Source organism: Branchiostoma floridae, chromosome 13 (genome assembly GCF_000003815.2).
Source record: "Branchiostoma floridae strain S238N-H82 chromosome 13, Bfl_VNyyK, whole genome shotgun sequence".
NCBI classification, from domain to species: domain Eukaryota; kingdom Metazoa; phylum Chordata; class Leptocardii; order Amphioxiformes; family Branchiostomatidae; genus Branchiostoma; species Branchiostoma floridae.
In genome coordinates, this window is record NC_049991.1 from 3491379 (window position 1) to 3516129 (window position 24751).

A 24751-nucleotide genomic window follows, 5' to 3' on the forward strand; every position below is an offset into this window, starting at 1 on the left:
TAGTTTCATGAAGCGATAGGCTTCAGCCCGCTTGAGGGCCCGCGATCACCGTAGTGAATGGCGAATAATAGCGTACTATAGACTCTATTTGTCCAATTTATATTTCTACAATTAGATCACTGATCCGCGGAGCCTGGTAGAGGCTACTATACAGATACATACAGGTACCATACCACAAACCGGAAACATCAATAACCCACCGATAAAGTGGTTTCTCAGAATGCCTACAAGGCTGCGGGGATGACGTCACAAGCGGTCATGTGCCTGACGGCAAAAGTTCGAGGGGCTAAAGTTTCGTCGCTCAGGGGGGAGGGGGCGACGTCATAAGGGCGACGTCCTTTCGTTTTCATGCTCAACTGAGAGCACATCCGTCAATACTCGATGTAACGTTTGCCAAATGACAAGTTCAGTATTTCCTCAACGAAGTCCGTTCGTGCCGAGATTCATTTAAATTATCTGTCAATTTTGTAAACACAGTCATGACGTAGGAGATGAAGTGCTCGTCTTTGTAGATTGTACGGTGCATGTTAATGACAGAAATATTTTATCCAGTAACCTATAATTTAGTAGACTGAGTCCCTCACTTAAGACGTATGAGTAGAACTGAAAAATGCAATTCCTCGTGCGTTCTAACAAAGCAACTTTTATTGCTAAACTATACATTTTCCCATACATCCTACATTTTCCAGATTACCAACAAGCTAGAAGAAGCCAGATCTATGATACTAAACCTACATGTATGTTTTGTCTTTATATTATTGTGACCTGTGCTTAGCTTGGTTCGGCAAAAATGCACAATAAAGGTCTTCATGTAAATGATCAACTTGGGAGGGGCCGCAGGTTTTTAGAGTGACGTGTTGCCATACTTGTTTAGAGCTGAAGAGGTCAGTCTGCCGAAGGTGTGTGATTCACTCTAGTACCGAGTGCTTCCAGTATCAGCCATGGGGAGATCTACACTCTTCACAACACTTGTGCTGTGTGTACTAGCTGTACACTGTAGCGCAGACGGTTTGTACAGTCATTCAGTATTAACTCATTATTCATCTTTCTCCCCTTGCATTTCGGCCCAAACTGATAACAGTAAGTACGCGGAATATGGACTCTGAATATGTTGAGGGAATGTTATGACTTTTAGATATAAATATGAAAACGTTTGATATGAAGAACGTCCGTTGGTACAATGTTATCAATCTAATTTTCTCTCAATACAAGTAATCACTCAATTAGCATTTAAACATTAGCACGTAACTGAGCGTATGAGGAGTATTGGGGGAGGGGTAAGGTTAAAGAGAGGTGCAGTACATGTACACCACACGGGGAACCCCCTTTGAACTCAATGATGTCATAGGTAAGGCGTTTGTAGGGACAGATCATTAATGGTACTGCTGAGTTTGCGCCATATCACATACTGTAAATGTATTTAAGTTCGCGGGGATTTGATTTCGTAGTAGCGGGAAAAAGGACTTTTCGCGGTGGTTTTAATTTCTAGGTAATACACTGCAGACTAATATAAAAATGTTCGCGATGGATTTAAGTTCGCGGTGAAGTGGTTACCGTGAAAATTAATCCACCGCGAACATTTCTGCATTTACAGTATCGGACAAGTGTGCCGTAGTACAAAATGTACTAGTATGCAAAAATGTGGCAAACAATGTTTTAAGGTATCAATTTTCAAATATATTTTGAGATCAGACATAATTTGTCATTGTCCGAGAGATGCATGTATGCTGGGAGACGCGGGGCATTGTGGGTAGCGCATAATTGTCATGTCAACATAGACTTAAACGCATGCATCGCATATGCGTTGTCATGGTCATGATGTTGCTTACCGCCCAGAAGGTCCCGCGTCTCCCAGCATGCAATGGGATTCGTAAAGAGGTCTGTGAATAACAGGTGGTTTCTACTATCACCACAGGTGTGTTTTGGCACGTGACAGACTTCCACTATGACTTCACGTACCTGGACGGCGCGGAGAACGGGACGATCTGTGATTCCCAGACTGCCGGCCAGCCCACGCCGAACGATCCCGGGGAATGGGGGGACTACATCTGCGACGCCCCCTGGCGACTTATCAACGACACCGTATACGCCATGAAGGCCATTCAACCCAACCCTGACTTTATTATCTGGACAGGGTGAGTTATTTGAATATAACAGTTACGTAATATGACTATAAGCAGGTTCACCGTTCCGAGGACGCATGTGCAGCAAGATGAATTGTGGGTAATATGTTAAATTTATATAAAGTTAAAGGCCCCTGACTAGAAAAAAGTGCTGGTCTAGACCATTGACTCAAAGTGATTTGTTTATGTCTCAGGGGCCTTTGACATTTCATCGACAAAATGCCTGTGTGGCTGTTAAGTCCAAGAGGAGGTTAAAAAAGGACCCCCCCCCCTCGATTTATCTATTACATGTTTAACGATAGTCCAAACAAGAAATGACTACCTCATATGGTTAGTTTTGGTACAAATCCATTCTAACAGATTGATTTGTCATATGTTAGACCGATGTTATACTGTCACTGTTCTATTTGCTATCAATGAAATGCGCCCTCCTTTATTTTGTTTTGTTTTGTAGCAGTGTTCAGCTATTCCACTGAATTTGCAATCAGTTCTTTGATCATATTTCTTTTACTCTCTAGAGACGACACTCCTCATATCTATAACGACAAGATGAACACGGACGTGGTGCTGACCATTATTGGGAACCTGACGGACCTTCTTCGATCTGTTTTCCCGAACACACAGGTAGGGCCGCTCAGATTACATTTTTTCTTAATTTCATAACCAATATCTCACAAGATGTCCAATGACGTATGCACCTTTCTCACGCGGCGGCCATGATAGATCTAAAACGAGTTCAATGAGGCAAACAAAAGGCTGTCCATCATAATTAGCAGTTCAACTAATGATAGCCTGCCAATTAGGGAAGCGACCAATAAGTGAAGTCCGTCAAATATTTGCATTATTATGTTTTTATTTTGCATCTTTTTAGGGACTATGGGACCAGTCTACACTACTCTAAATTGCTACATTTTTCGGTGCATAACACTAATTATAATATTTATTATTCTATCTTATATCATGAAAGTTTGTATGGTTTCGGGGAAAACTAAATGGGACCTGATTTTAGAAATAAGTCTTGTCTGTTTGCCTCATTGACCTCTTCTTCGATCTATCATGGCCGCCGAGTGAGAAAGGTGTATAGTGTTTGATGATGTTTGCAATCACGTGACCAATCTAACGTCCGCCATGTTGATGGATTAAAGATGCCAAAGAATGACATGGCGTCGTTACACCAACATGGCACCGCTTCATCATCATGGTGTTCATACACCAACATGGCGTCCATACACCAACATGGCGTCCATACACCAATACACCTTTCTCACGCGGCGGCCATGATAGATCGAAGAAGAGGTCAATGAGGCAAACAGACAAAACTTATTTCTAAAATCAGGTCCCATTTAGTTTTCCCCCAAACCACACAAATTTTCATGACATAAGATGGAATAATAAATATTACAAGAAGTGTTATGCACCGAAAAATGTAGCAATTTAGAGTAGTGTAGACGGACCCCATACTCCATTAAGAGATGCAAAATAAAAACATAATAATGCAAATTTTTAACGAATTTGCAGCCATTCACTTATTGGTCGATTTCCTAATTGGCAGGCTACCATTGGTCGAACTGCTAATTATGATGGACAGCCTTTTGTTTGCCACATTGAACTCGTTTTAGATCTATCATGGCCGCCGCGTGAGAAAGGTGTATATGCCGACGTTACACCATCATGGTGTCGTCGTATAACCTTCATTCACCTGTCAGATGACGTGTCTTTCAGGTGTACCCCGTGTTCGGTAATCACGACTACCACCCGAAGCACCAGATGCCACCTGCTCCCAACACGGTTTACAACGCCACCTGGAACATGTGGAATGTTCCCAGCTGGCTGCCATCTGATGTGATGAACACATTCGTTAACGGTACGCATATGTGCTCTTATTTGTCACTAATCGGTATTTTTCTACCTCAACCAAGAAGGCAATGATAACTTGAAAGTTCATCCGTTTCGTAGAATTCATTCTGCATCAAAGTTGACCTACCATTGCCAACACAAACAATTGGAGGTGTCAGGACAGTTCGGCACATGGACACTTCGGCCCGGACATTTCGGCCCCAAGTCCAGGACACTTCGGCACCAGGCCGAGGACACTTCGGCCCAGGCTCAGAGGACACTTCGGCCCCGCTAGTTCTTATGTGCGTGGGCGTGCTATGGAGTGTACAAATTAATTGAAAAGCTATGTGAAATGCAACGATAAAACATATTGAGCATTAAGTCTTGAAACAAATAAATAAGTCTTGAAAAATAGCAAACACACTTACCTACCACAGTAACATCTGTAACAGCCAACACGCTTTCCTGTAAAATCATACGTCCTAAAATTATACGTTATTTAGTCAACTCGGGCTACGTGTTAGTTAACTATCGTGGACTGGACCCGGGGCCGAAGTGTCCTCGGCTTGGGGCCGAAGTGTCCTCGGCTTGGGGCCGAAGTGTCCTGATTGCCAGGGGGCCGAAGTGTCCATGTGCCGAAGTGTCCGACATTCACAATTGGAGTCGCTGGCAAGTTTCTGATTGTCCAACTTCAGTCTTTGTTAAGGAAAAAGCAATCCACTGCTTTCGTTACGTCACGTTATGTAGATACAGTTTGATACAACGTTGATCCAGAATGAGGCTACGTGTGGTCTGCGTATAGTGGACTTTTCCCCTTTTTTTTATACTAAAAGCAAGGTTTTGCGTTCTACAGGTGCTATCGAATAGTTTCTTAAAACAATTAAGATTATATTTCACAGTTTTTGTTCGTCCTCACCACTACAGGTGCTTATTACACGGTGCTGATTAGCCCCGGTCTCAGGCTCGTTGGGCTGAACACCGTGTACTACTACACTAACGACAAGGTGACTGCGCCTACAGACGACAACACGGATCCAGCAGGGCAGTTTGCCTGGTTAGAAGGCGTTTTGCAACAAGCACAAACCGACAATGAGAAGGTTTGTCAATTTTCTTCTTTCTTACTAAAGGATATAGACTATGCGTACAGAGATCTATAGACTAAATACTGTATTCATTTGGACATTCAATGCATTGACACGTAATACACAGACGATACATAAAAGAAACGTAAACTTCGTCACCGAGGCGTCGCAGTTTTCCGCCTGGTAAAGGGTCGCGAATTACTTTTTCGAATGGTCATTGTCATGTGTCACTGACCGATCAATATTCCATATCCGAGCGTTTCGTAGCTTTTAGGGGGGCTGACAAAAATGCAAAAACGTACATAACGCAACATTTCAAGTAAAAATGTTCAGCTGTATGAATGGTAAACATTTATCGAAAAAAAGGAACGTGCATCAACTCGGGTTTGAAGCCGAATCAAGAAGCCTAAACCCTAGCCCTGTATCAACTACGACAAAAACATAAGATGTGAACAGAGAGTACGTGCAATACATAAAAAGGCGACGACCATTTTGTGAGGCGACAACCGTCTACGAGACAGAAATTACCTGAGGAGTTGCCAAAAACGTGTTTCATAACAACGTTCTCTCCCGTAGGTGTTCCTGATTGGTCACGTGCCACCAGGGTTCTTCGAACGATCCAAGGGCAAGAGTTGGTTCTACCCAGAATACAACAGGCGCTACCTGCAGATCGTCGCCAGATATGCTGACGTCATCAAGGGCCAGTTCTTTGCCCATCAACACCTCGACAGTTTTAGGCTTTTCTATGACGATCAAGGTGAGAGGACGACAACCATTCAGCTTCGAAGTAGACTGTCTTTATGGTGTCGAAATATCTTTCTTTGTGTTCCTAATAGATCGTTTTCACGTGACGTCACAGGACCCGCGTTCGAACATTCGAACGGTCATGTTGGATGATAAGCTGCTCGATCTCCACGCGGTTGTGTGTTGCACGTGGTGGACCCGCCCGTGTGTTTTTTATTATTCAGAAACGGGTTGGATGTTTGTGGTGCTAACTGTGAGTTCCATGAACACAGAACACGGCCTACTCGCCTGCATTTGTCCTGTTGTGTGGTGGGATAGGTAGGGTAGAGGATCGTAGAAGACTAGAGATAGAAAGGATAAGTATTTGATTCCTGACATTTCTAGCTAGACCTTTTGTCATAGAAAAAGGCACATGAATTTCCTCACTTTACCCAGGTGTAAAAATGGGCACCTGACTTCGGTTGGGGAGGTAATAGGCGGTGGAAGGAGACACAGTGGCTAACAACCCGCTGCTTCTATGCATTGAAAATACTATGGGGTTGCCTTTACCCTTTCTACAAATAGATTGTGTTAAGATGCGGTAAATGCGTTTTGATTATACACAATCATGTTTTTGTTTGTTTGTTTGTCCAGGTAGGGCCGTGAACTCAATGCTGCTGGCCCCAGCCGTGACCCCATGGATGACCACTCTTGGTGGAGTTGGCGCGAACAACCCTGGGATCAGACTGGTCAGCTACGACAAGACCACAGGCGATCTAACGGTCAGTGCGATAAGGCAACTTATTGGATCGCTCTACTTAAACCCAGTTTTTGTTACATTGGAGGTAAAGCACTGAGAAAGAATCTTATTGTCTTTTAATAAAAAAATGGGCCTACCGAAAAATTGTCGACTGCTCAACTTAAGTCTTTGCCAAGGAATGAGCAATTCACCTTTTCTGTGACATCACGATATGTAGATAAAACATGTAGATCAAAAGTTGCAGAAAGTCTAAAAAAATCATCTATCTACGTACAATGACGTCACAGAAGCATGGAATTGGTCAGTCCTTGGTCTGGTCTGGTTTGTTTTACGCCAGAACAAAATGAAATTTTTTGAGGCTGAATCAAGTGTTTGTGAATAATCTCATCAGGTTGAAAAATCACTGGGTAACAAGTCTTAATTCACCAAGATCTATTTAAAATCAACAGCCGAAGTTTCGGTGACCGTCTCTCACTTTCCTCCTCAGGGCAATCCAGACTCGTACTATTCCACACTGCAGCTAGGTGTCGCTGCTAACATTGCGGTCCCAGACATACTAACATGTCCCCCCCCCCCTCCCACACTAGGATGTAAACCAGTACTACTCCAACCTGGCTCTGGCTAACATGCAGGGATCCCCGCTTTGGGGACACGAGTACAGCCTGAAACAAGCCTTCAACCTCCCCGATGCTTCACCAGCATCGCTTCAGAACCTCCTGGACAGTTTCAGCAATTCGTCATCCGACAACTTCGAGAAGTACTATCTCTACAACTCGGTAAGCCACGACCGGTCTACTTGCGAAGGGGACTGTAAAGTGGCCCAGCTCTGTGCTATCAAGGAAGTCGACTACGACAAGTATCAGGAGTGTATCGACGCACCTTCGAGTGGCGCGAATGTTGCTCGAGTTTCCATGTTTATCCCGTTTGTTGTGGCAGCTTTTGCCCTAGCAGCTTGACAGTTAAAAACACTATTGGGGTATGATACAGTAATGTGCAAATAATCGCGAAATCTGTTTGCTAAAAGTGATTCAGGATGGTTACTAGACATTTGCTTTATTGTTTTGAATTGTTTAAACATCAGAGTTGTCAAACGTTAAAGAATGTTTAGCTGGAAATCTGTTTGTGATATGATTTGACTATAGTTGTTATCATATTTGCTAAACATATTCGTGAAAACAATATGTGATGTTGTATAGTGTTACACCAGTGTTTTATTGCAAAGTTTGAGCCAGATCAATCTTTATAAAAAAAACACTTGCAGACATGAGTCTGCGTTTTGCTCAATCTATTAGTTTGCTAACAATCTAATAAAGACCAATTATAGAAAAGTATCTAAAATCTATAGTAAAACATTGACACATATTCTTTAATACTCCTTGTAAATCCAATGTAACATAAAAAGGAGACTGCTTACTGCGCCACTAACAATACTACAGAAATATGGACAGGTCCCTATATCATGAATAAATGATGGCATGTCACTGATGCTAAGGACAACCTTTACGTCTATACGTACTTAAGTTATGAAACGTCTTTAAAACATTTCTTAAGACGACACGGCGTCTCGAACACTCGGGTACGTGTCGTCGAGTTTGTCTTCTGTGCCTTGCAAATCAGTCGTGGTGTGTAGATACCGGGAAGACTCACTTTCCTCTGGCCTATCTGCTTCCGTCGTGTCATCTTCAACAACACTAACGACCTTTGCGTATTGCGCAATGTCGCTTGAGTCGCTCTCAGCCATTGGTGCGAGCTCTCCACCAATAACGGCGGCGCTGACACGGTTTGCTGGGGAAGCCGTTAGCAGTACTGTTTCACCACGCTCGAGGAAGCGGAGTTTTGGCGCTTGTTCTTTTCCCTTTGTCTTTGCGGTGCCGACCATATACAAGTTATCGCCAATCTATGAGAGATGAAACATTGGCCATTCATTGATGAGATATCTACAGCAACGAAGCACACTTGGTCGCACCTACTCTTCTCCATACACGTGTGCGCGGATTAAAAAGAAAAAGATCAAGACTATCGACAACGGTCTTGAATGAGAAAGTCACGTTGAAAACATTATACAGTCAGACTTATTTTGATTGAAATGCATATTGGAGCAAGCATTGTAAACAGGTAGATAACGTTGTTTGCTCGTCTCACCTTCTCAATGCCAGTCAATGTATTGTCTGCTTCCACGACAGTCACCATCTCATGACCAGTGTCCGAAACACTGACTTGTCCAGTTCCCCTGTACACCAGATAGCGCAGCAGTGGACGTTCATTGTTGTAGAGTACAAATCCTTAGGAAAATAAAATAGTATTGAATGAAACCGAACACGATTGCTTTGAGAGAAGAGTAAAGAGGTCTACACCAGGGCGCACCAGCCTTCTCTCAAACACAGACGGGGGTTGATATCGACTTTCAACAACCTTTGACCTATTGCTGACGTCATGTGTCCAGAGAGACAGGATCAGACAGCTGAAGATAACTGATTGGTTGATTCCATTTTATTCAATTGGAGTACAGTATGATTTTTCCATAATGTAATTTACTAAACTCACAATGTACTATCACGTTAATAGAATACAACATTAAAGTTGATCTCTACATAAAGTAAAATATTACATGCCCGTATTATGATTGTTGCAAACTATCCATTGTACTAATGATATCATACCATACACTATAACATGAAAATACGACATTATACTCTTTCCGCTTCAATGTATATGATAAGGTACCAACCTGCCGTTTTGGATGAACTAGAAACCATTTGAACCCCAAGACTTCCTGCGAAGGTGTTAACCTTGTATATTTTGTCTGGTTCGCAGCAAATCCACGTGATCCGTTCTCCCTGAAATAGATAAAGACATTCATCGATGAATTCATCCAAAATGTGTTCAATATCAGCGAAGTAGGGGTGCGCACTTTCTTCAAATATTTCAATTTTACGTTTCAGTGCCCTAGATTTGCCAGGACGTTGCCCCGAGTCAGAAAAGCTTAGGGATGATAATGATGATCATAAAGGTACACAATAAGTGATTCATACCATTTTGTCACAACAGTCATCCTGGCATCGCTGCTGTAGGGAGGTTAGGGCGTTCTCTGGACAGAGAATCGTCAGATGGGCACTGTCCCCTTGTGGCTCGTCTTGTCGAATGAGCTTTTGAGTCACCAGTGTTGATAGCTCACCGGCGTGGTCGGAATGGCGTGAGGATATGAAAACCAGGTTCGGCAGCTGTCCTGTAATGTGGTATTCATTCATGCAATATGTGAGCCTTAGCATCATCTACTTTTTCGGAAGGGGTTTGGATCTCCTGACGCTGTACCTTGAGAAATGCACTTTACACGACTTTCCTTACTTCACTCAGGTAAAGATGAGTACCTAACTTCGTAGGCAAATGGTAATGGACAACCTCACGCCAACCGTACACACTCAGTCACATCTATCCCAACTTCGGTTAGGGCGGTCCCTCGAATAGGACGTTATGAGAGAGCCACACCTCAAGCACGTTAAAGAACCTATCACATTTATCGAAAAAGCAGGAGTCCTTTTCGGTGTGCGTGGATCAATTACACCTGTCTAGATATGAAGCTGGTACTCTTCAGTACAAACCTGGTGTGTTGCGTTCAATACAAACAAATAAACAAGCAAGCAACCAAACAAACCTGAAAGTTCCTGACAGGAACGGAGAACTCCCAGACCGACATTTATCAGCATAACCGGGGAGCCATTGAACATGACCATCGCTGAAGAGCTGGGATTTCCCTCAAATGCAGCTAGAATAAAGATAATAATATATGAGATCAAATTACGAAGACTATTTTATGATGTTTAGTTATGATTTCCATACAGAAAAGTGACTCGTCAACCGAAATTCGAAGATATACCACGTAGGACGTTTGTGAAAAGTTTCCATGCAGACTTACCAGTTACAGCGTCTCCGGTACCCAGACAAAGAAGCTCCAGGTGTCCCGTGTCTGTTGTCACAGGTGCAGTTCCAAACAGCATCTGCAACACCTGGTTAGAAAACAATTCTACCTAATGTTGAACATACTTCGTTGATTATTGATAACATTTCAACTTTTTATTGCAGGCACTTGGCCCACATCACGTGAACAAGAAAATCAAAAGACACACTCAATACAACAACACGAATACAGTCTTATTTACAATAAAAAGTTGAGTGGGATCAGCCGGGGCTTTTGTATATCATATTTAATGTATTGTGTCCAGAATATGCTGTGGATGAAGGCATCTGAGTGGAATAACCGTGGGATGATGTTGTTTTCAGATGTAGGGATACGTTGTAAAAATCATGCGTTAGTTTTCTCTTCCTTTCCTCAAAAGTATCTATCCCATGTAACACAAACATTTGGCTAGTATTATCACTTGTTCTACAGCCTAATAAAATCATGAGAGCGTTGTTATAGGTTAAATGTAGCCTGCGAATCGTACCCGAGTTATACTGACACAACGGCTGAGCACAATAACAAGACGACGAGATTAAAAATATGATTGCTATTGGCAACGCAATTTTGTATCTTACCTTGGTCATGGACGGTCGTTGTGCTTCTGGTTTCAGACATCGTTCTATGGTTGGTTTCATCCTTGGCCCATACTCATCGCAGTTTTTCTATATAAAGTACAAAATAGATCGGACTCTCATGTATGACTTAATACTTAGTAGATCTTAGTAGAGATATTTTGCACATATGTAGAACTGCGGACTTGATGGGTATTTTTACTTCCATCTAGAGGAACACGATGAAAGTACATCATTATACTTTACCACTGTGAGAATCCTCTTCCTTTCCATACTTACAAAACTGTATATATTTGATATCTTTAAAACTTTGTTGAGTGTACAGCTATTTTCGTGATTGATCGTACACTAACTTCTAACCTTGAGTATACATTAGAAAAAGGTACACCTTTTCTCCCGATCTTCAAGTTCAATAGAAACATGCCAATGAAATAGGTATCATCAGTACTATCAACATTTACATTCATTCCACCAAGCTTACAAACCCTTTGGCCACTTACCGGAGTGTCAGGCTGCCCACCGCGTAGTTTCTCGTCCATCGCATCCTTATGTATAGCGATCTCAGGAAACACCATCTCTCCTTTAATGAGCTCGATCAAGCACAACGCTGCAAAATGAAGCAAAACACTTCGGTTGGGGAGGTAAAAAGCGGTGGAAGGAGAGGGATGGGCGTTCCCTTCCAATAGACACAGTGGATAACAACCCACTACCCCTACAGCCTTAAAAAGGCTACGGACAATATTTACCCTTTTAGATACTATTAGGCACCTAATCTACTTGAGACAACTTTCAAGCGTATACCAACACAAACGGGGTTACAAATTACCAAAGAGTAAAACCATTTTGGCGTACCGTAACTGTAAACGTCTGCCTTTTTGGAGTAGTGGCCGCGCGATGACATCACTTCCGGTGCCATGTAGCGGTAGGATCCGATGAGTGTCTTGGTTTGCCGCGTGCCCTCGGTCACTCTGGCCAGACCGAAGTCACCCAACTTGAAGGTACTGTGGTCCTCTGAAATCTGATAAGCACGTTAAATTTTGAATGTTAGCATCTTTAGCGAGGACAGGGAAGGAGGCGTTATCACATAAACTATAAACTGATGAGGCCTTATCATTTACATGTGCCATAATAGACATTTTGATGAAGACATACACTTCCTCAACCTTCACAGTGTCAACCCAGATGAGATCTAGAGGACGCTGGTGAGCTGCCATCAAGCCCTCTCATCTACGTGCAGGCACGTCTAATCCCTATGAGATGGGGAACAACAGACGATAATCCGGATAGTAAGTGAGTGAGTGAGTGAGTGAGTGAGTGAGTGAGTGAGTGAGTGAGTGAGTGAGTGAGTGAGTGAGTGAGTGAGTGAGTGAGTGAGTGAGTGAGTGAGTGAGTGACTTACGAAAACGTTTTCCGGTTTGACGTCCCTGTGCATGACGTCCTTCAGGTGCAGGTACTCCAGTGCGAGACCTATCTGTTTGGCGAACCCCAGTACGAAGTCCTTCTCCTGAGCTCCGGACTTCCGGAGATGGTCCCGGAGGTTCCCTCCTGCCATGAACTCCATGATGATACCCAGTCTGTTGTCCTGAACGATGCAGTCTTCCACTTGGACGATGTTGGGGTGCTTCATGTCTCTGTGGAGGACAATGGTGGCAACTCGACACTGAGTAGTTTTGGTTAGGGTCTTAAGGATGTCCGGGAATGGAACGTAAAGGTGGGGTCACACCTGCGTATATATCTAAGTCCGTATGAGGCGCGCATGGGAGTATTTGCCTCCACCAGGCTCCACAGGTCGTTGTAAAATTAATAGAAATTGGTAACATGTCGGACGAGTTAGCTAGGTCGCTAACCATACTTCTTGGTCAGCTAACTCATCTGGCATGTTATGTATCTTTATTTGTCAAATTTGTACTATTTTTCCCGCGACCTGTCAGTAGAGCCTGGTAGAGAGAAAGTAAGAGCTTCATACGCACCTCAATCGGACTTGAATATATACGCATGTATGACCCAACCTTAAAGTACCGTGTCTCACCTCACATTGAGCACGTTAACTTAAAGATCCCACCACAGTTCTGGTAAAAGGTGGGGATATGAACCTGTGTGAGAGGATCAAGCTAGAAAGTCATCTTATTCAGTTTGTACTATCTATTATCTATTACTCGGACTTTCCGTATAAAAGACCATCATGTCTCTTTACCGGTTATACAGAACAAAACGAAACAAAACCAAAAAACAGACATATGCTGGTAGCAGGATCAAGATGTGATGAAGTTATGTATTAATAAGAGTTTGTGTAACTTGTACGATCTATGAAATGTAATACTTGTATGGGATATTCTTACAACGATAATCTAATGTTTATGACATTGCCTATTAGTACCTTAAAAGTTTGAATTCATCTTGAAAAGCCTTGAGGTCCTTCGTGGTTTGGACGTCATTGAGAATCTTGACCGCCACAATACGACCCTGTCGGGACGCCTTGTGTACTGTGCTGAAACTACCACTGCCAATCTGAGAAATGGAGGTAGGTTATGATTTCCAAACAAATAATTTTAGAAACATTTTCAGGAAAGAAGGAAAATCTTCATAAATGGCCCCAGAATACTTCAAATCTTGATAACAACGGTCCTTATTGAACCACGAGTTCTCAAGATCCGATGTGTTGAATAATTTACTGGTTCACTTTGCCTTGCAATTAACTAGTTACATGCAGGTGTAACTGCAAACAATACAGCCCCAATCGGAATTTTTTCCACCTACATTTATATTTGTGACATTATTTTACGTTTTCGATTGCGTTGTTTAATAGCAACCTGATAACATTTCACTGCAGTATGAAATGACCCAGTCATTTTGCCTTGAAGAAGGGGACAAACGGTCGTCAATACATCTCTTGAAAAGTATGTGGTTGTGAATAACGAATTTTGGTATCCAGCCATACCAAACGGATGAAATCTATCACGGGAATCTAAAATCTGTATTGTGATATCATAGTCAATATATTAAGCCTATGTATCAGTGCAAGAAAACACATAAAATATCGAATGGATATAAAGTGAATGTGGTGAAATTTACTAAGACACACCTTGATGAAGTTACTTCCTTGGTCCAGCTTCTTGTTTGTCAGCAGGTGAATCTCACTCATGTTCTGTAGCATCTCCAGGTCCTCCTTCTGAAGAAAGAAAAAGACAAGCACGAAATCATTCAACATTACTAGCGCAAAACAATACTATGATGCAAAGCTGTACCCTGACTTTGCTTCAAATGGTAAAAGATATGAAAACCAATTTTACACCTATGTTAAAAACCGAAAGGTATGACAATCTCTGTAATGATGTTTTCAAGAGCAATCACAGTAAACTGTATGGCGTCGATCGCTAGGGTTTTTGGTCCCTTGATGACATGCCACAGATCGTACGCCTATGGGAAAGGTCCCTTACATGACTTTCATCAGTCCACCCAGGTGTAAAAATTGATATGACTTCCGTTGGGGAGATAAAAGGCGGTGAAAGGAGAGGGATGGGCTTATCCTTCAAATACAATGACCCTAGACAATATAACAAGATAATAACCTAATGTCAATGTAACTACTTTACCACTTTTACCCATACCTTGATAGCAGACATGTCTAAACCATGTTTCTCCACAAGTTCCCTGTTAGCGCCCAGCACCTCCTGCAACAGCCGTCTCACGGAATCCTCGGGACTCCACGACCTCTCGCGAGATTTCTCGTAAATCTTCCTCTTCCTGGCGGTCTCCTCTCCGTTGATGGCGATCAGCTGCACGGCAAAGGCCTTCTTGCCAGCTGTAGCCGGGTGGCCGTGGAAAATTGCTTCGTCTTCGCCCCCTAGATATATATAAAAAAGAAAATTGTAAGTAGCGACACCTATCGCTGCAGTACAAACATGTGAACCAATCAGAATTGCCCTGAGGAAGGTGACAGAAACGTCAGTGGAAAAAAGATTCCCTTTACTCAGTGACGTACCGACTATTCATGGATATAAAAATGTAGTTGGAAATCTGTACTAAGTCTTTCTAGATTTCTTAACAGCATTTGAAACGAAACGTTTTTAGAGGGAGGTTGCATGAACAAAGTTTAAACTGTTTTTTCAATAACAAAAATTCCACAATTTTTAAGTACATCATCAGCCTTCTTCAGGAATACTGACCCACTCATCTCTGTCACGTGACCTTGGGAGTGACGTCAGGAATGAGTCAAAGGCCAGTGGTCTTTGACAGGTTAAACTTTGATTATGCCCCACGTGACAATTTCCCTCATCAATCTTTTATCGTATTTTCAGCCTTCTTCAGGGTTACTGACCCACTCATCTTTGTCACGTGATCTAGGAGTGACGTCAGGAGTTAGTCAAAGATCCATTAAAAAAAATATTTCAAACATTGATCATGTCTGTCGTACCTTTAAGTCTGGCCAACCCAAACTTCTCTTTGTCAATCTCCTTGCGTTCTTCCGGATCTCTCCAGTCCACGATCCGGATCTCAAGAGAGCTCTTACTGGACACGAAGGTCTGACACAACTTGATGACCTCTACGTACTTCTTGATGGCCATCTGTCGTTTCTTGGGGTCAGTAACTCTGTCGGGGTCGAGTTCTGCCTTCAGTCCGTGGTAGAAGAACAGCGTAACGACTTTGGTCCCTTCATGGATTTTCTGTAATAAAAAAACAGAGGTCAATAAAGTTTCTTTTCCAATGTTAAATTTTGTAAATGTACTGTTACCAAAAGAGACTTAAAAAACACACTATCTTTTAAGTTGTTTTCTGCAAGTAATACTACACTTTCATTCTGGAATAAGTGGGTTACCATGCGGCTACCGAGCTATTTTGGGGAACGGCCGGGCCCCTTTAATTTTTTTAAGTCGGAGTTGAAATCAACCTGGGACCTGGGGACGAATAGACGCCTTGACCTACCCGGCATTCTACGGGGACAAACTTGTGGTAGGACCATAGCATAACATTTTGAACATTTTTGTTTCCAACAACGTACTGTTATCCTTTTCCCAAGTGCATTCCATACAGAAATATAGTGTTTAAGATTTAACTAAGTCAGATGATCACAGATAAAGGATGCAACATTATTAATGGAATCAACTATGTTTCCGAATATTTTGTTTTACGTAAAAAGGATACTTTACGTACCTTGATGAGGTTATCGCGTCTGGCTTTCATTGCGTTCAGGGACCTAGTCACGTGCTCCTCTGTGAACACTCCTGATAGATTTGAAATGAAAATCATAACATTAAAAACATTCAATTCAATCCGACATCTGAGTATTACTTGTAGAACTCGCAACATGTTAAAAGAAAAAGTAATTCTGAAAAACTGATTCTTATTTTACGTTATATTCCTGATATTGTTGCGTTCATACAAAATAAAGTATCTTTATGATATGATTAAAACGATGCCTTAAATTTAGAGAAATGTAACGCTAGTTAACGTTTATACGCGGTCGTACCTATATCCGTCGTTAACAAATACAGGTATCTAGGCATATCAAGTCGACGGGCGGTGATTTCAAATTCTAATTACATAATGGATATAGGTTACCCCGCGGATAAAGGTGAACTAGCGTTAGGCCTAGGCCTGTTCCTTTTACCGAAGGGGTCGCTGCTGTAGATGTCCTGCAGAGCCGGTTTAGAGATGAACTCTAAAGCTTCGTCCGTCGCCAAGGCGTTGGTGATACTGGACGTGTGGAAGACGATCTCCGAGGCCTGCTTCTCTAACGCGAGCTGTTGAAGAAGGTACTCTTCTCGCTGGGTGCCGAGATAGGACTTCTCGTACACCTGTGTGACAAGATAGTAGAACTTCTTATACACCTGTGTGACCTGGTAGGACTTCTCATACACCTGTGTGACAAGATAGACTTATATACCTGTGTGACAAAATCAGGACTTCTATGTGGATGTATAAATTAGGGGCATTTAGGCCGACTGGGCAGATTTCAACTTTCAACTACACAAGACGTTAAAAGTCTAGTCGTGGGCATTATTTGTGTATATCAAATATCAAATAGGAAAAAAAAAACTAATAAAGTATGTATTTCACAATAGCTGTATTTCGCAATAGCTGTCTGCCTAGAATATGAGGCATATCTTCTGGCCAAGCAAAATTAGTAACGATTTAAAACTGTACGGAAAGTCGCAAGTCAACTGTCTATACTGAATTTCCATGGATTAAAATGGATAGGTTATATGCATGTTCTACGCATGTATATGTCCGATGACCATATCCCCAAAGTTGCCCTATGGAAAGGAGGAAGTCACAAAACTACATAAAGACGCACTAGTACTGTGGCTATAGAGATCTACTTGTAGCGCTAGCGGCCATCGGGGTCACCTGGGATGCAGTTCCGTCCTTATACCCCCCTCACATTAGGCGAAAATCGATCGGACGACGATTCTGTGACAATCGCCCGAGCCTCGCTTATAATAATAACTTTATTGCACAACAATTGTACAAAGTACAAAGTATGGCTTACGGTTTTCAGGTGAAAATTACGCGCAACCCTCTGTCGATCTTAAATATGGCCGACCTTCCATCGATACGCCCGAATGAAAATCGTGGATAATGTAACAGGGGTATTAGCACAGAACACACCCAGTAATGTAGAAAACTCACGACCTGATATCCCACATGGGATATAGAGGATTAAGTAAGTTTATGTAAAGTCTTGCTTTCCCCCACCTGTCCCGGTTGTATATTCTCCTCCATTCTCCCAGTGCTGAGGTACTGTACAAACTCCCAGAGTTCCAGGTTGGCCTGGAGAGTCACCAGGCTGCCGTGGCGGGAAAAACTGCGGCTTCCAGACGACTCGAACGTGTAGTGGTCAACCTGGTGAGGGGGGTATGTTCTTTGTCAATAAGCCCTCTCACAGAGATCAGAACGCATTCTAGGAAATATGTCAAAGGTAAAAGCCTCAAAAAAGAAAACGATACACGTCTGGACATTGTTATGCAAGTCGAAACAATGGTTGAGACAAGGACTGTTTTCTTTTTCGGGGATTTCTGATCTCTGTGAAAGGTCTTATAGAACATTTTACAACTAGTGTTTGTGCTACACACTAGTCATACCTTCAAATACCAGAGTTACCAACCTAGGATTGATGTGTTCAAAAATTCGTACTTTCCCAGAACTATCGTAGAGTGGTACTTGTTATCACCAAGTACAGTAGGGACATCTTCTCTCGGTAGTTTTCAAGAACGCTTGCAGATAGATGTGCAAAAGTTAGGGGTAACGAGTTGTTCGGTGTAATATAACCAGCTGCTGCCGCGCCGCGTGCCTGCAAAGCTGGTGTGTTACGCCGAACGGCGGTTATACCGGCTATATAGATACAGATACAGATACACTGCTACTTCAAGTTTGTTTGAATAGTATCACGTACTACCGGGTAATTCTAGATCCGTCTAAAAAACAGAAAGGTATCAGTTGCAAACATCTTTCGGTCGTCATATTGTAAAATTCAATACTTTTGATTGTTTCCCCTATGACAGCTCTTATTAGCAAACTTGCAGTACTGAAATCATACTGTGCAGTACTAATGCAGTACTGACAGTACTGCTGTTCAAACTGTCACCAACTGGTCTTGGCTTCTCCTTAAAATATGTAGTCCAAACGTCAAACAAAATCTTTTCCTACTAGCATAATACCTTTGCATTATACATATGCGTCAACGTTGTTTCAAATGTAGCGCGCCCTAAGATGACTCATATATTCAGTGTAATGTTATGTTGAGACAAATGACTATTCATACCGGTGCATTTGTAACGAATCTCGCTAGGAGTCGCTCGTAGACTTCATGCTGTAAGTCGCAACCCAGGAACAGGACCGACCGTTCCTTGAACACTTTGTCAAGAAACTCCACAGCTGCGTCGGGGTCATGATCAGGTTCACCGCACAAGACGCCTTCAAGGAACTTCTGAGATTCTGCCTATTGTAATAATGTTGGAATGTTGAAAGTGTGTAGCATTCAGAAAACACGTTTCAGAAATCATTGTACAAACATACCAAAAATCATGAAAATCCGTTGTTCCCTTCTTGAGTTATCGTCTTCAGAAGTTTTTGACAAAAATGCCCCTGCTATCCCAAAACTAGACGCTAGGGGGCCCAAACTTATGTCATTTCTTCCTGAGCACAGGAGCTATTTAATGTTTAAAAATCGTCACCATAGCATGTTCAGAACACCAAGATAGCAAAACAGGAAGTTGTGCTGCAGTACCAAGGGGAGTCGCTAGGGGGTCCAAAATCTAATCATTTCCAGCTTTCAGCACACACTACCAACACACTAAGTATGAAACCAATCCACCCAACCGTTCATGAGTTATTTTGTTTACACACAGACACACACACACACACACACACACACAGACAAACGCGGGGTAAAATATAACCTCCATGACATTTCATGGAGGTAATTACTGTAGCAACTTTGTACAATCATATTTTCCAACTTGCCGAGCCATTTCCGGGGACCGTATATTGATGAGTTCCTATGGAGGCTATGGAAGGACCCATATATATATATATATATCCTAATCCTTACCCTAACTATAATGCGAGCCCTATAACTCTATATACTAACCCTATAACTCTAACCCTAACTCTAACAATAATCCTAACCCTAACTCTACCCTAACCGTATAACTCTAACCCTAAACCTATAACTTTAACCTTAACCTTAACTTTAACCCTAACTTTACCCCATAACTCTGACCCTCACCTTATCTCTCTAACCCTAACCCTATAAGCTATTACTATAAAACTAGCCTTAACTCTAACCCTAACCCTATACGTCTAGTCAAACCCCTTACTCTATAGCTATTTATATTCCCACCCTATGACCCTAAACCTAACTGTAACCCTAGCTCTACAATTCTAACGCCAACTATAACCCCTAACCCTATTCTTAACCCTATCTCTAACCCTAACCTAGAAGAATACTTGACAGCCCTAGATAACGTATGTTTACTGTCACGTAAGCACAGGACGAAGACGTACGGTGCAGCGGGCTGTGTAGCTAGTGTCGCCGTACAGCTTGACGATCAGATGCCGGTGGAGGTCCGGCCAGTCCCTCATCACCTGTCCTACCTGGAACAAGAAACAATCACATTAGTAGTTGAGCCAATAAGAAATGGGCAATTAGCGTTTCGACCAATGAGAAAGTGGCCTTGAGATATTTGCATACATCACCTGGTCAAGTCGAATTTTCTCCCTCAAGGTAGACCCCAGACTCCCTCGTCCCCAGAGCAGCCTCTCCAGAAGTTCGTCCTGATTGGTTGTGAGGATGAGAGGGAACGTCCCCAGGGTGCGCAGGACGTTGTGTACCTTGGCAGGTCGCTGGGGAAGGTTTGCCATAAATTCGGATTCAAGCTGGGCGATACCACTGATGCCATCCTGTAGAAAATATGTTTCCAAATGAGTTAGGTGTGACATATATAAAAAACGGACCGGAAACTATACCTCCATTTTCACGGAGGTACAAACAGATGTTGGTACTAAAACATATCTCCCACCAGTGGTCCACCCTAGCGGACGGTCGGAGTATTGACAGTTGGGAACAAATTTGGACCCGGGCCAACAGGAACAATCTTTAACAAAACGAAAACAATACCTCCGTTTTCAAGGAAGTAACAAACAAATGTTGGTAAATCCCCTCACCTGTATCCCCACCAGTGGTCCACCCTAGCGGATGGTGGGAATATTATCAGTTGGGGACAAACTTGGACCCGGGCCAACAGGAACAAACTTATAGAAAAAGATCGGAAACAATGCCTCCATTTTGACAGATGCTGGCACTAAAACATTAAGCAGCTCACCTGTATCTCCCACCAGGGCTCAACCCTAGGGAATGGTGGGAGTATTGACAGTTGGAGACAAACTTGGACCCGGGCCAACAGGAACAGTAGCTTCGTGACGCGAAGACCAAATTTCGAGTTCTTTTATGCGAACAGTGTTATGTGTACATTCATTGTATAGTGATACCTTTGTTTGATTTAATCCGAAAATGTTGCATTGGGGTGTGTTATACACTTAACAGATGTTTGTACTAAAACATAACCAGCTCACCTGTATCTCCCACCAGTGGTCCACCCTAGCGGGCGGCGGGAGTACTGACAGTTGCTCGCCGACGAACAGAACCAGTCTCTCGCTGACGATGTGCTGTCGGAGTTGTGTGAGGGCGTCGTACATGTCCTGTCTGGGGTCCGCCATGTTGGTTCCCATAACTGACGTTTTCAGGAACGTTTGGTGTTGTCCTATTCAGGTGGATGTCAATGCTATTGTGAGTGAACCACAGCAAATAACAGATGGCCTTTGAACACGAGAATGATTGTTCAAATATAACAGTCTGGACACGTTTTAAGCTCGGAAATGATCGGTAATTATCAAAAGCTCTGAGTAGTAAGAGAACATAATGAACATACATTTTTTCTTCATTTAGTTGGTATTTTACGCATGAAAACAAACGTACTTCGTCAAAACTTCACGAGGCGTTCAGGAGCATTTAATCCTTATACATCTGCGTAAGAAACGAAGGAGTCGGATCGACTTTCGTTTACTCGGTAAACGGGAAAGTGAAAATGAAAGTGATCTCGAACAAGTTTAGCTCACTGAAGATCTATTCTTGAGCTGGCCATAACAAAGAAGACAGACGTCATACTACTTTTAGACAAACACTGCGTACAGTGGACCACGCACGGCTGAACGTCCCGTCGATTCTAAGCTTCCGGTAGCGTGCATATCGGGTGAGCGACACAGCCGCAACTTGCAAACTCACCGCTGCTAGTACCAGAGGCAGGGGGCACTAACCCAGCCGCGCCCCAAAGTAGCCCCGTAGGTAGGGGGGTCTCACTCTTCAAACTAAAAAAAAAAAAAAACGGCCTGTAAACTACCCGGTGGGCCCCTTGTTCCATTTGATGCCGCAGCATTACACAGTAAACAGGTAGGGCTAATGTAACCATGACGTAACTCCATTGTTCACACAGACGGGCATACTTCCGAGAAACTGGCAGCTGATACCATAGTACATCATTACACAATCCTACGTTCTAAAAGAGGCTAACGGATTAGTATATAGCGTTAGTATCCGAGCTAAGCAGCTGGATCAACTTGCTTTTAGCCTAGTGCAAAATATACCAAAACAGAAAGTCCAGCTGCAGTAACAAGGTCAACCACCAGGAGGTTCAAAATCAAACCTGACCGTCAGGCCAGCATCAGAAACCCCGTGGCCAAATACACTACTGTACGACCCTGTACCAGATGTGATTCAAATAGCACTAAACGTTCTGGGGTTAAACGACTGAAATACACATCGCACACACTAGCCGTCCTGGTAAAACCATACCTTCATTTTATGGAGGTATGTTACCTACATGTTATGTTATTAAGCTAATTTAATTTACCGAGGTCTCTTGAACATACCCTCCCCCACCGAACCCGAAGTAAAAACGACAAACCTGTGGGTTCCGTCTCACTCTGTACACCTTCCGAAGATTTCCTATCCTTGCTTACAGCCTTATAGGTGTAACATCTATCTGCAAGACGAAGAAACGTCTCAGTTCTGCTGAAGTCTGTACGTACACGAACAAGGAGAGGCAGCAAGTTTCGATCACTTCAGAATGCGGAAGTAATTGCGATGGGGAATCCCCCATGAAAAATACCTATTAGAGTATCGTATTTCGTATTCTTTTGAAATATGAATATGAAAAGAAAAAAATTGATTCAATTACGTCAGATGCTGCTCAAACACGTCAGCTGTATCCTTGTTTACGATTCAAACGGCTTTCAATGCGATGTCTCGGAGCGATCATGGCGCGGGCTTGGAGAGAAATCCGCTCTCCCAGCCAACGTGACAATAACGCCACTTGGCGACTTCATGTTGTAGTGCAATAGAAAAGGGGTACGTGTTTAGCATAGTCACCCATCTGGGTAAGGAGCGCTCCCGATCAGTCCAGCCATAAGGGCACCTCAGGGCAAATTTCAGTAATTCCTACAGGCGCAGATGACCCACTTTCAGCTTTATTAGGTACCCTTGGCAAACGTGCCTGTAGGACTGTTTTTCTTGGAATATGTTTGCCTTTTGAAGGTGCATGATATAGGTAAGGGTCTGGAAATCTACCTTTTCAGTGTTGTCACTGTATATTCTTAACTTTTACACGTCATGGCGTCAAGATAACAAAGTGTGCGTTACTTTTATCACTTGATTTCCATACTAGAACCTCTGGACAGAACGTAGAAAGCCATTTCACATTTGACTGCCGAAAGTTACTTTTCCACAAGGCTTTAAATTAATGGGCCTCAGCCCGAAAGTCGGGGATCTGGAAAGCTACTGTTTAAGTGTTGTCACTGTTTATTCTTAATTTTCACACGTCATGTCGTCAAGATTACAAAATGTGCGTTACTTTTATATGACTTGAATTCCATACTATCGCAGACCTTAACACCATATACTAGTACTGTGGTTATATAAGACCGCCACTCGAGTACGCCGCTCCATGCTGGGCTTCAGCACTCAATTAGAGCTGTTGCACCAGTAAGAATACCGAAGGTCACTTAAATGTAGGTTGTGGCTATTGACAGGATCGTCCTGTCAACAGTAGAAAACTTTGCACTGTTGACAGGATCGTCCTGTCAACAGGAGAAAACTTTGCACTGTTGACAGGATCGTCCTGTCGACAGTAGAAAACTTTGCACTGTTGACAGGACGTGCAACAGTCAATAGCCTCAGGCTTAAATATATGACACGAAGGTTACTCCGGGTTACACAGACAAACAGACAGACAGACAGACAGACAGACGGACAGACACACCATAAACAATACCCTGAGAAACCCCATTCACAGAGGTAAAAATCAGACTCAGTTGACCAAAGTTACACTACTTTTGAACTCTTTATTCAAGAAGTCAAATAAAGACAACCTAGAGAAACAACATGGTTACATTTCAACAAGGCTAAGATGTCGTAAAAACAAGAGCCACGAAATTTAATAAACATACTCGTGACTTATTTTCGGTCATTCAAATGATAACAGAAATGAAATTTATGTTACAATCATAAAGATGAAAGTTATGTTGTCCGCTCATTTAAATGCTCGGTTTGACTGAAGATTTGATTCCATATGAAAGAGCTGTATTGTGTTGTTCTCTACTATACTAATGAGTCTCACAAATAGTCGATTGCCTCGAAGGCTAGCCCCAACTTAAAGGGGCATTCCACTCCACACGGGAGTGTTATTTTCCGATAGATATTCATTTTAGGAAGTGATAACTGCATACTACTTCACATTATACGATAAAGTACCCAGTTGCTCCACACGCCTCAAAAGCATTTCAGTCTTCTACTAAACTCCCCAAGTACCCTCTAATTGAATTAATCCTATGGCTGAATACAATGCAAAACTTTTAGGTAAGGTTACCAAACTAATTTCAGGTTCGCTAAGAAATCTCGTCTTGTTCTTGTATTCTTTGCTATCTTATGAGCAATTTGCCTTCTCGGTGTGCTTAGCGTACCTAATTTATCCCGAAAATATGTACAATAAACAAAGTGTCTATGCGTATAGGGAACGCATGGGTAGGGTCTGCATGGGTTTAGTGGGTGTCATTATTGTTTTATAAAACACACATCACGCAATTCATCCCAAGGTGAATTCCACAAAATTTGGCTGATTATGTATTCATTGACACATTATTTA

The 24751-nt window shown here is 42.5% G+C and overlaps 4 protein-coding genes across 4 annotated transcripts; 1 reads left to right on the forward strand and 3 right to left on the reverse strand.

The window, feature by feature from the left end:
- The first annotated feature begins 861 nt into the window (after positions 1 to 861).
- On the forward strand, positions 862 to 8005 carry LOC118429667 (acid sphingomyelinase-like phosphodiesterase 3b). Its single transcript, XM_035840252.1, has 8 exons — positions 862 to 1008; positions 1916 to 2135; positions 2642 to 2747; positions 3846 to 3987; positions 4884 to 5056; positions 5618 to 5798; positions 6419 to 6546; positions 7112 to 8005. The coding sequence occupies exons 1-8, from the start codon at positions 942 to 944 to the stop codon at positions 7478 to 7480; spliced, it is 1386 nt and encodes a 461-aa protein (XP_035696145.1). The 5' UTR covers positions 862 to 941; the 3' UTR covers positions 7481 to 8005.
- LOC118429668 lies at positions 7873 to 9323 on the reverse strand. Its single transcript, XM_035840253.1, has 3 exons — positions 9253 to 9323; positions 8667 to 8806; positions 7873 to 8421 (listed from the first exon to the last, which is right to left on the reverse strand). The coding sequence occupies exons 1-3, from the start codon at positions 9278 to 9280 to the stop codon at positions 8071 to 8073; spliced, it is 519 nt and encodes a 172-aa protein (XP_035696146.1). The 5' UTR covers positions 9281 to 9323; the 3' UTR covers positions 7873 to 8070.
- A 1052-nt stretch (positions 9324 to 10375) lies between these two features.
- LOC118429340 (cAMP-dependent protein kinase type 1-like) lies at positions 10376 to 16837 on the reverse strand. The gene is made up of 11 exons (XM_035839820.1): positions 16663 to 16837; positions 16206 to 16276; positions 15469 to 15718; positions 14663 to 14898; positions 14137 to 14223; positions 13432 to 13562; positions 12454 to 12685; positions 11907 to 12072; positions 11555 to 11661; positions 11058 to 11144; positions 10376 to 10528 (listed from the first exon to the last, which is right to left on the reverse strand). Exons 2-11 carry the CDS (start codon positions 16233 to 16235, stop codon positions 10376 to 10378), a joined length of 1479 nt encoding a protein of 492 aa, XP_035695713.1. The 5' UTR covers positions 16236 to 16276; positions 16663 to 16837.
- A 1973-nt stretch (positions 16838 to 18810) lies between these two features.
- Positions 18811 to 21344, reverse strand: LOC118429341. Its single transcript, XM_035839821.1, has 4 exons — positions 21129 to 21344; positions 20253 to 20456; positions 20061 to 20150; positions 18811 to 18993 (listed from the first exon to the last, which is right to left on the reverse strand). Exons 1-4 carry the CDS (start codon positions 21282 to 21284, stop codon positions 18811 to 18813), a joined length of 633 nt encoding a protein of 210 aa, XP_035695714.1. The 5' UTR covers positions 21285 to 21344.
- Between the last annotated feature and the right edge of the window lie 3407 nt (positions 21345 to 24751).